This window comes from Diachasma alloeum, unplaced genomic scaffold (assembly GCF_001412515.2).
Source record: "Diachasma alloeum isolate Michigan unplaced genomic scaffold, Dall2.0 Dall_scaffold_01049, whole genome shotgun sequence".
Lineage (NCBI taxonomy): Eukaryota > Metazoa > Arthropoda > Insecta > Hymenoptera > Braconidae > Diachasma > Diachasma alloeum.
In genome coordinates, this window is record NW_021681161.1 from 21,092 (window position 1) to 33,483 (window position 12,392).

Sequence of the window (12,392 nt, forward strand, 5' to 3'; positions counted from 1 at the left end):
CCGCCGACTCGATAATTTAACACTGGCGCCATCTCGCGGCATTCTCCCATCTGAACTTCTTTACCACACAGCACACCATCAATAATTTCTCCTAATTATACAAAATAACCTATTAATGGGTATTAATTGAGATCAATTGTTTGTCTATCAGTATTTAAATAATTTTTTGATTATATTCCAATAATTTTTGGCCCATTTTTCGCCTTAAAATGACATCCATGCACATCCATGCTAGATCCATGCTGCATCCATGCTACAACATGGATGTACCATGGAACCTCAATCGCCAGGGTGGAGAATTAAATTCCCCCTCAATCGATCCCCGTTGCATCCCTTAATCTCTGTAACAAAAAAATAAAAACTACGGCAAAGTCATGGGCCAGTGAGGAAAATAATTTTCTTCTCGGCGCATGGTGACTTTTCACCATTCGCCCCCGAATTAAAAATTCACTTCTCCGCTCTTAATTGAGATTAAGGGATGAAAAAAGAGTAGTTCGATGGAGAATGAAATTCCCCACCAACTAACCCTCTTTTATCCCTTAATCTCTGTAAAAAATGGAAGAAACTGTCATGGAAATAACAGCGCAGTAAGAAAAATAATTGTTTTACGGCGCACAGTGCCTCCCGGTAATTAAAAATTTACCTCTCCCTTCCTAATTGAGATTAATAAGGGATGAAGAAAGGGCAGTTCGACAGAGAATTAAATTCACCATTAATTAACTTTCTTTCATCCCTTAATCTCTGTAACAAAAAAATACAAACTACGACAAAAGTCATGGGCCAGTGAGAAGCATGATTTTCTTCTCGGCGCACAGTGATTTTTCACCATTCGCCCGCGAATTAAAAATTTGTCTTCCCCCTCCTAATTGAAATTAAGGGATGAAAAAAAGGCTATTTGACGGAGAACTAAATTACCCATCAATGAACACTCTTTCATCCCTCAATCTCTGTAAAAAATGGAAGAAACTGTCAGGGAAATCACAGCGCAGTAAGAAAAATAATTGTTGTGCGGCGCACAGTGACTCCCGGTAATTAAAAATTCACCTCTCCCCTCCTAATTGAGATTAAGGGATGAAAAAAGAGCAGTTCGACGGAGAATTAAATTCTTCATTAATTAACCCTCTTTCATCCCTTAATCTCTGTAACAAAAAAATCCAAACTCCGACAAAAGTCATGGGCCAGTGAGAGACATGATTTTCTTCTCGGCGCACATTGACTTTTCACCATTCGCCCGCGAATTAAAAATTCATTTCTCCCCTCCTAAATGAGATTCAGGGATGAAAAAAGGGCACTTCGACGGAGAATTAAATTCTCCATTAATTAACCCTCTTTCATCCCTTAATCTTTATAACAAAAACATAAAAACTGCCTTGAAAGTCAGGGGCCAGTAAGAAAAATAATTGTTTTGCGGCGCACAGTGACTCCCGGTAATTAAAAATTCACCTCTCCCCTCCTAATTGAGATTAAGGGATGAAAAAAGAGCAGTTCGACGGAGAATTAAATTCCCCATCAATTAACCCTCTTTCATCCCTTAATCTCTGTAACAAAAAAATATAAACTGCCATGAAAGTCATGGGCCAGTGAGAAAAATAATAGTTTCGCGGCGCACAGTGACTCCCGGTAATTAAAAATTCACCTCTCCCGTCCTAATTGAGATAAAAGGATGAAAAAAGAGCAGTTCGACGGAGAATTAAATTCTTCATTAATTAACCCTCTTTCATCCCTTAATCTCTGTAACAAAAAAATCCAAACTCCGACAAAAGTCATGGGCCAGTGAGAGACATGATTTTCTTCTCGGCGCACATTGACTTTTCACCATTCGCCCGCGAATTAAAAATTCATTTCTCCCCTCCTAAATGAGATTCAGGGATGAAAAAAGGGCACTTCGACGGAGAATTAAATTCTCCATTAATTAACCCTCTTTCATCCCTTAATCTTTATAACAAAAACATAAAAACTGCCTTGAAAGTCAGGGGCCAGTAAGAAAAATAATTGTTTTGCGGCGCACAGTGACTCCCGGTAATTAAAAATTCACCTCTCCCCTCCTAATTGAGATAAAGGGATGAAAAAAGAGCAGTTTGACGGAGAATTGAATTCCCCACCAATTAACCCTCCTTCATCCCTTAATCTCTTTAAAAAATGGAAGAAACTATCAGGGAAATCGCAGCGCAGTAAGAAAAACAATTGTTTTGCGGCGCACAGTGACTCCCGGTAATTAAAAATTCACCTCTCTTCTCCTAATTGAGATTAAGAGATGAAAAAAGGGCAGTTCGACGGAGAATTAAATTCTCCATTAATTAACTGTCTTTCATCCCTCAATCTCTGTAACAAAAAAATTAAAACTCCCATGAAAGTCAGGGGCCAGTAAGAAAAATAATTTTATCGCGGCGCACACTGACTTTTCACCATTCGCCCGCGAATTAAAAATTCACTTCTCCCCTCCTAATTGAGATTAAGAAATGAAAGAGGGTTAATTGATGGGGAATTTAATTCTCCGTCGAACTGCCTTTTTTTCATCCCTTAATCTCAATTAGGATGGGAGAGGTGAATTTTTAATTACCGGGAGTCACTGTACGCCGCAAAACAATTATTTTTCTTACTGCGCTGTTATTTCCATGACAGTTTCTTCCATTTTTTACAGAGATTAAGGGATAAAAGAGGGTTAGTTGGTGGGGAATTTAATTCTCCATCGAACTACTCTTTTTTAATCTCTTAATCTCAATTAAGAGGGGAGAAGTGAATTTTTAATTCGCGGGCGTATGGTGAAAAGTCAGCGTGCGCCGAGAAGAAAATTATTTTTCTCACTGGCCCATGACTTTGCCGTAGTTTGTATTTTTTAGTTACAGAGATTAAGGCATGCAACGGGGATCGATTGAGGAGGAATTTAATTCTCCATTACACCATCTGTGTTTCATTCCTTAATATTAATTAACCAGAAAATGAATCACCTGAAAAACATTGAGAACATGTTGAGGACGAGGAGGGCATAAATTCCACTCCAAAACTATTCCTGTGACAGCGGGACTGCTACTGCCGAGTTACCCGCAGAGGCAGTTCGCCCAGCCGTCAGATTCGACCGTGGCGCCATCCCTCCGATGGGGTCGAACTATTTTTCGCTTGGGGTCACGGCAACCCCGAGATCTGAGCCTCTACTCTAATCAATCCTCTTTGGACTATACCGTCAGTACAGAATCATTGAACTGAATGCAATTATTAAATTAAATGGAAAGTGAAAAACAAAAAAACATTGGAGTGGAAATTCGTAATGAATTTATTGATAAAAAACCGTACCGTAAATTTTATTTATAAAAATCACGTTATTAACCATTCAATTAAGTTTAAACTATTCGTTGAGATTACTTATAGTTTCATTTTAAATATAAAGTTTAAACTACAAAATTAGTGATAGTAATTGTATCTAGCCAAAAATTATAATACCAAACTTATGTTCTCAGGAGTATATCCAAATGTATTCGTAGGTTAAGTTTTCTCTGTGTGGGACGAACTCTTAGAGGATGAGCCCAACTGTGAAGCCAATGAAGGATGGCATCATCGATGATGGTAATCACTTTTCATCGCAGTCATCGTCATTTTATAATTATTGTGTATTGATACCATGTCATTAAAAAATTGTACTTATCGATTCTGTCAGAGGTATCGCAATCTTTTGATAAAAAAACTTGGAGACATTCACGGATGTCAACATAATAAATACTGCCAAATGAATATTTGATCAATACAACTATTGAATAACTATACAGTGGATGTTGCGGAGAAGCCATAAAAGTAAAATATTGCATTTGAGATTATTCAATTTGCATTATTATTTTTTTGTAGTGAGGAAGAATTATTATTCATGTTCATCTCCCAAGTAATAATTTCTAGTTTCTATCAATATTTTGATATTTTATGTGTTTTTTAGATGATGAATTCGTGTGGCAAGACTATCTGGATGCTACTGAGACAACAGAAGTTCCGCAGATCAATTTTCCTCACGTTGAATTGACTCTGCAGAATGGAATTGAGATTGGAATGTCTTTGGAGGTTCCAACTTCTAAGGGCGATAAGCGGAATGCTTCTTATTGGATAGCAACGATTGTGATGGCCTGTGGACCTCTTTTAAGGCTTAGGTACTTTGGTGGTGATGACAGATCATTGGAGTTTTGGTTTAACTTAACGAAAGAGGCTGCCCACGAGTTGGGATGGTGTGTGAGAAACAATAAGATATTGGAGCCACCTGATGCTGTGATGCAGAGATCGCCAGATTGTTTGGAGATGTTGCCAGGATTTTTGCTGACTGCCAAGTCCGTTCCATATGAATTCCTAAGTGGAGTAAGTAAAAACAACTCAAAATTAAGCGAAATAAATTTCTGGGAGCGATGGAATATGACAGCGTGAAAAACATGGCTACAGAATAAAAATAAACCTATCTTAAATATTCTGCTGAATATTTTTCTTCACCAATTATATCGCTGCTCATTAATATTCATATATTACTGTATTCGTATTTTCTCGTAGTTTTTAATAGAATCGTTAATTTCGTCGAAGAACAATTTAGATTTTCTAAGTATCGTTCAAATGATTGAGCATGATAAAACGGGAAAAATTCATGCCGCAATTTCAAATTATCAACTGATCATTGTGCATCAGGTCTGGGGTGTTAATGAACTTTTGATACATCTTTGTATCCGATAAGGAATTACTTCATCCAAATTTCGTTGCTCCAATCCAACTCCTTTAGTATTTTTCGTCACTGTGGCGAAGGAAATTTTTTAATACGACGTTCGTGAGCGACTTTTCAGCACGCGCAGCATGCGTGAAATGAGGCTGCAGGAGCTGAGTGACAAAAAGATTATACTTGGATGGAAATTTTTCTGACCTTCATGTGCTTAAAAAAACACAATTTTTTCGAAAACATTCCAAATAAAAAACAAGTATATTTTTTGTCCGATATGATTTTTACGGTGAAATCCAGCTTTTCTCTCTCAAACGTGGAAAATTATTTTTATGATCTTCTTTTCTTAGTTTTTTCGTAATTTTTGCTTCCGAATGGAAGCTTTGTAATCATTTATTTTTAAGACCTTCTCATATTGCTTGGAACTGATGTAGAATGTGATATGATGTTTTTAGGAAATGTGTGTTATGTCAGTATGTGTGTGGGTATTTTTCGGAATTTTTGAACAAATCTTCACGAAAAAAGGAGTGAAGTCGATGTTAAAAATCTGAAATTTTGTGCAATAATTGGAATTGTTTAGGAGCACAGCTGGGCGGAATTTCAACTCCATCGGTCAAGTAGTTTTTGAGATACAGCAATTTCTCGAAACTAGCGCCGCCGCGGCCGCGACGTTCATGCCCTTTCATTATTCTGTTTCTCATTTTTTCCTTGTGTTTCTTACAAAAATTAATGATTCATCATCGGCTTAGTAAACTGAGTGTTAAGATTAATAGACACAATGTTTATCGGTTCATCACCTGTTTAATTTCAATATTTCAATAAGTCATTCACTATTTCTGAATTTCTGTGCTCACTGAATGATGTTCTAACTATAATTATAATTAAAATACTATTCAGAGTGCGAAACAATTCTTAAAGTTCTCACAAACCAGAATTGGTTTGTGTTCACCACCCCTATCATTCTCGTTTACACCATTTCAAAATAATTTAATTATTTTTGCTGGAAAAATAATATGACCGATTCTGATGCTCATTCGCTAATTCGGAGTATTTTCTTCTCATTCACAATCTTTTACACAAATTTGTTCAACGATGCCATGAACTTGAAACTTTGGTGAAACATCTGAAATTTTTTCAAATTCTCTATGGAATCCTGAAATTCTTGTGAATTTTGCTTAGAAAACGTGGAAATTTAGGTGAAATTATGTTCTCAGATTTTTCAAATTATGTTCTTCTTTCCCATTTGAATCAATCAGAGTAGAGTAGTTGGGGTCACGTGGCTCCTTCACATCAGTTTTCTTTGGTAGATTCCGCGTTTTCCTACCAATTGTTCTCCTATGGTTTATTCAAAAACTCTAATATTTGAGAGATACTGAAAATTTGTTCTAATTTTCGAAAAATTCGTGGATTTTTTTGATTTTGTTCAAGAAAATCTCATAATTGTTTTAAATTCTGTGGAAGCTCGAATCATTTTACATTCCGACAATTTTCTGATTTTTGAGGGAACTTGTAAACCTCCTGAAGGTTCCTATAGTTCTTGTTATTATTATTATTATTAATTTATTAATTTGTTTAGACTATACATGTCTTGTACAAATGAGGGTTCAGGCCGACATTGTAAATATATGTCACATTTTGTTCGTTTTTATCATTCCGCGTTAGTGAGAGACGACTCAATTTGCAGGAAAAAGACTTGACAAAGTAATTTGACTGAAGTTGAAGATATAGGGTAGTTTAAGTGTCTGACTTCAAGCCCTAATATCCATACTACTTCTATTATTTTACCTTATTTTAGTTAACCTATTATTTATATTTCAATTCCTCATAATTGATCACTTGAAGTTATGTCTGACTTATCAATATTTCCGAATTTTGCTTGCTTTACGTAGGAATGTATAGTGCGATAATGTGTGATCTAGATGTGGCGTTCAGTAATGTGAGATTGGAGTCCACCGTGCCATTGAAATACGGGACTATCGTGCACAAAGCTCTCCTCTCGTTATTTAGCTCAGCACATTCGTTCAGAAAATGAAAGAACATGTCATTTACGGGTTGCGCGCATTTCTGGCAGATGGACTCCAGTCCCAGCTGTATTTCTATTTCTTTCCCTCGTATGGAACAGGCTCTTCCGTTCGGTAACATTCTACATTGAATTATTGCATTTATGATATGTGTTGGAAGTTGGAGTTTCAGGTAAGGTTGAAGACCTTCCTTAATGTCCAGATACGGATAAATCCGAAGGGAAGAGCGTGCCAGTCTCCGTTTTAGTTCAATATTCGCAGCAGTCTTGATACTTTACACAAATATCAGAGAGATACATATTGAAGTTATCAGTATTTATCAAGTCTTTTAACGAGTACTCAGAGCAGCTACTAATTTTACTTGACAATTGTTTGCACCAGTTATATTTATCAGGAATATTGGGATTGTTCGATGTTTGTAAGAGTTGATCGAAACACATTTTAGGGTATCTAGAATCATCCATTTTGAGGATTTTTCCTAACCAGTTTAACGTTCTTTTCATCATATCGTGGGTAAGAGGAATTGCGCCGACCTCGAGTCTCAGAGCGTAATTCGCAGTGCTTCGCGGTAAATTAAACAATTTTTTATAGAAAAATGATTGAATTTTGTCTATTTCCTCAAAGTATCTCAATCCCCATACTTCTACTCCGTAAAACATGATACGTGTTGCTAGAGACTTGAAGATATATTTTTTAGGCCACCAGGTGTCCGAACGAGTTTGATGTAATATATTAAGTACAACGCGGATCGCACTTTGAGTCGGGGTCTTCGCTTTCAATAATTGGGGTTCAAATAGACTTGACGTTGTGAAGATGCAGCCTAAGTAACAGTAGTGTTTCACAATTTCAATAGGTTCGTTTCTGTACTTCACAACAGAATACTTCTGCGCTCGACCCCTGTGCATGATAAGAATTTTGGATTTGCTCGTGTTTACCTGCAGATGGCAGCGCTTGAAATAATCCGAGAGGATATCAACTTTCCTCTGCATATCAAATTTATTTTCGGCGAGGACAACAAGGTCATCCGCATATGCAATGCAAATGACCTCGTGTCGGTGACCCACAGATAAACCCCGAGCACCCCTTTCAACTAGAAATTTTTCTAAATTACAGAAAAAAAGGGAGAAGAGAAGGGGGCTCAAAATCTCTCCTTACAAAACTCCCTCAGTTATGTCCACCGGATCTGAGCAGCCGTACTGAGTCCTAACTGATAATCGTGCATTATCGTATAAACTTCTAACCGTGTTGTTCAATTTAGAATTCATGCCGAGAGAGAATAGCTTCTGCCATAACAAATGATGATTTATTTTGTAAAAAGCTTTAGTGAAATCAATGGAAAAGGCAAAAACTTTCATCCCCGGTTGAGATAAATGTATTTGTGCAATCGAGGAACGACTTTAAATGTTATCTATACAACCTCTACTCCGTCGAAAACCCGATTGAAATTCCTGTAGGATCTTATTAACTGCTGCCCAATCATACAACCGCGAGTTTAAAATTTGTGTGAAAATCTTTGCGGTGCTGTTCACCAGCGAAATACAGCGGTAGTTTTGAGGATCCTCCATACATCCTTTTTTATGTAACATAGTTGCAAGCAATATTGACCAGTTTTCCGGTACTTTCTCTTGATCATATATTTTATTGAATAGTACTTCTAAAAATAATATCAAGTTACTAGGAAGATGCTTTAGAAAGTAATTCTCTACGTTATCCGGGCCTGGAGTTTTACCACCTTTGCACTTATTCAGACTGGCTAGAATTTCACTATTCTCTATGGGCTTATCTAGCAATGGATTTTCGTTTCGACTGAGAAAGAGACGAAGGGAGTGATGCTCACGCTGAGGGTATTGATTTCTGAGGGAGTTCTGCCATTTTTCAGGACGAATTCGATCCACTTTTACAGATTGGGGACGAAACCTGTTTGCAGTCTTCCAGAATGATCTTAGGTCACTGCAGTCGCTAAACAATTGTGTAATTTTTAACCGGTATCGTTCTTCTTCTTCACTTTTAATTTTTCTATAGTCGGATTTGGCTTTTACTAAATTGTCTATATCTTCTACATTACGAAACAGATTTTTTTTACATTTTCTTGTACATTTCCTGACTAGCTTTTTCTGTTTTTCACAATGAAAATTGTACCATGGTTTTTTGAACGAAGATTTTTTCCCGGAGCTTCTCGAGATCCTCCCTGCCTCTCCAGCGCATCTGTGGATTGCATTTATCAGACTACTATTCATTGTATTGACGCAATCCCCGACTGTTCCTACTTCTGGTGCATACATCATTTTCATTTGATATTCAGTTAGGGATTGGTAGTTCCATTTTAATCTTACCAAATCATGGCTGGAGATACTGACATGGTCATCGTGAATCGTTATGTTTGTTTCAATGAGTATTGGCATGTGATCGGAGTTTGAAGGTAGGTCGAGCACCGGAAAATTTTCAACCAGAGGTAGGGAAAACCAATTCCCGATTCCGAAATCAATTATACTATGTGATTTGTTACGACCAAAGAAAGTGATTTGACCCGGGGTATCATCTGGATACCGTCCATTCAGAATAATTAATCCCTGATCCGTCAAAAAATCCCTGAGATTGTCCCCACGTTCGTTTGAATCGGGTAGCAACATGTTTCTCGTGCTTTCAAGATTATCACATTCGACCACTAAGCAATCTTCAGCCGGTGTGCTTCGACCTACCTGTGCGTTAAAAACTCCTATAATAAAGCTAGGAGATAGCGGGCCTCTCTCCTGAATTATTGTGAGGATTTCTTCGAGGGAGACTAATGATTGCGCTATCGGATTTTCATGGTGAAAGTAACATGCAGTGATAAAAAATCAATGGAAGCTGTACTTAGTTTGATGAGAATGAGATCCCTATTAATTAACAGTGTTTGATACTTATAAATATTTCTATTCGATGCAACTATGATTCCGCCATTAGCGCGCCCTGTCTTCTTGTCCTCGTCCTTCGTCGCCAGTGCGTAGATGACATCATAATCCTTCAACCAAAATGGAGTTGATTTTAGTGGGTGAGTCAACCATGATTCGGTGAAACACAAGACATCCGCTGGAGAAATTTCGGGTGTTATTTCCCAGGTATTTTTGAAACCAGAGGAGTTCCAGTGGATGATGTATAGCTGAGAACTCGTTGCAGGCTTCGCAATTAGTTGCTGATNGGGGGGGGGGGGGGGGGGGAAGGTTTGCTGCTCCGGCGATTGGATGATTTGATTTGGTTGCTACGTAGCAGACGGTAGACTGACCGAGTTACTTCTAGTGACCCGAGGAGTGACGGGAGCACCAGTGAACCCCTTCGTAGCGGTGCGATGCTGCGTCAACAACTCCTGCTTTGAGGAAGTGTCCGAGTGCTGGCTTGCGTTGGAAGTTTTCTTCTGTCTTATCGATTTTGATTTTGAGTTTGGCTGTATTCTGTGCGTTGACAAATACGTCAGATCTGTTGGTATTACGAGGAGTTTTAGGAGTGACGGTAATGATTAGGTCTTCAGTCTCTTGTATCTTACTGTTCACATCAAATGATTTACACTGGTTCATAATTTGTGATACTTCAGACCAGCTCAATATCTTTTTCCCCTCCCACAGCTGGTAGTCCCTAATTTTGGCATCAATGTTGCCTTTATTAAGGTCGTATCTGAGCTGAAGGAGGTTCCTCTTTAATTTCCTTTCATCCATGGGTCTGTCATTGTCTATGGCAATGTTTAGTTTCTTGAGCTCGTCGAGTTTATCGTAAAACTCCTTTTTCCATCGCGGGGCGATGAACTTGATTAAGATAGGTCTCGTCTTGTTTACCATCAACTTGCCAAGTCTAGCTGCCCACCCAATGCTGACGTCAGGGACCTTGATACCTGCTTTGTTGATTATTTCGTGCACTGTATCAATTGCCCGTTGCCCATTAGTTTCACGTACCCGAAATAATAGCAGATTACAGGCCCGATTCGACTGTTCCAGTCGATCGATTTTTTCCTTCAACTGTCCAATTTGAGTAGATAACTCCACAATTTTTCCTTCCTGCTTCGATTGCTTTGATTGCAGCAGTTTCATGTCTTCATGGGACACCTTCTGTGCATGCTTGATATCCTTAATATCCCTTTGGCTGGATATCAAGAGTTTATACATCGGGTCTATTTCATTCATTTTCACTCTTATGCTCCTTAACCTTGATATCACACAGTCCATTCACTCGCTTACTTACACCCTGAGTCACAGTAAAACGTTGAAAAACCTTGTTTGATCACTATGCACTAATTACCGTAATCGCTTCACTATATCGTGACTAATAATAATAAGCTAGACGTGAGAACGATAAAATTACACTATTTAGTCTGATTTGGTGAGGTCGTGTGGCTCGGAGCTCCCGAAAACACGTCTGACCCTGACAGCAGTCGGACTCTCTCTCGAGGTTCCTATAATTCATCCCCTATCCATTCTATTTGAAGTGGATTTTGTAAAGTTAAAACACATCGTCACGAATTTCCTAAAATCTTAATCTTCCTGGTCTTAAGTTAAGACTCTTAACCGTTTTGGCTTTGCATTGTTATCTCAGTCAAACTGGAAGGCTCCTTTTTCATATTCGCTAGCGCCGCCATGGCCGCGACGCTGATTCCCTTTCCTTATATTTTTTAAATATTTTTTTCATTGTATTTCTTTCAAAAATGAATGATTCATCATCGTCTTATTATACTGAGTGTTAAGATTCATGAAAATAATGCTTATCGGTTGATCACCTGTTCAATGTCAGTATTTCAATAAGTGATTTACTAATTCTGAATTTCTGTGCTCCTTGAATGAGGTTCTAACTATAATTATAATCAAAATTCGATTCAGAATACAAAACAATAATTAGTGAATTTCTTAAAACTCAGAATTTTTTAGTCCTCGCCGCCGCCTTGACTCTCCTTTACACCTTTACAACAGCAGTCAACTATTTTTCTGGAAAAATTATAAGCCTGATTCTGATGCGCTTTGGCTAATTCGGAGTATTTCTCGTCATTCACGATTTTTCCTTTTATTTTATTAGATATTATAGGACTCAAAACTTGAATCATAAATCATCTGAAATTTTTTCGAATTCTCCATAAAATTCCGAAATTTTTATCAATTTTTTTTCAATGTTTGTGAAATTGTTGAGAAAATTCGATAAATTTCTCGAATTTTTTAAGTTCTGTTCGAGCTTGTAACTCTTTCACATCGGTTTTATTTGGAAAATTCCACCTTTTTCCTATTAATTGTTCTCCCATTGTCTATTCAAAAATTCTCTGATATTTAAGAGATACCCTCATAATTATTTTGAATCCTCCGGAAAACTGTTGTATCATCTTACATCCGGAAAAAACTGACTATCCTCTGAATATCATCTCATGTTTCCAGCACAAAATTGAAAATAAAAAGTTGAAATGACATTGTGACTTCTGCACCATCCTTTTTCGTTAAGGGGTAACGGAACCGACCACAAAAAGACGTTTACCAAAAACAAGTTTTCTTGGATTCTATGCAATGAGAATCAATGAAACTTTTTCCCCGTATTGAGAGTAGCGGAACGTATCGCTCTCTTCTCATGCTTTTCTTATTTATGCAAAAAAAATTGCAAATTATTTAACAGCAAGGACCAGGGCAAGGCCGACGCCATTTTATTTGTAGGAATCTGCCAAGTTATGGTAGAAAAACCGATTTTTTGTAGAT

The 12,392-nt window shown here is 37.6% G+C and overlaps 1 protein-coding gene across 1 annotated transcript; it reads left to right on the plus strand.

The window, feature by feature from the left end:
• The first annotated feature begins 3,180 nt into the window (after positions 1-3,180).
• On the plus strand, positions 3,181-4,398 carry LOC107045674 (scm-like with four MBT domains protein 2). The gene is made up of 3 exons (XM_015268006.1): positions 3,181-3,262; positions 3,480-3,561; positions 3,923-4,398. The coding sequence occupies exons 2-3, from the start codon at positions 3,516-3,518 to the stop codon at positions 4,396-4,398; spliced, it is 522 nt and encodes a 173-aa protein (XP_015123492.1). The 5' UTR covers positions 3,181-3,262; positions 3,480-3,515.
• The last annotated feature ends 7,994 nt before the right edge of the window (positions 4,399-12,392 follow it).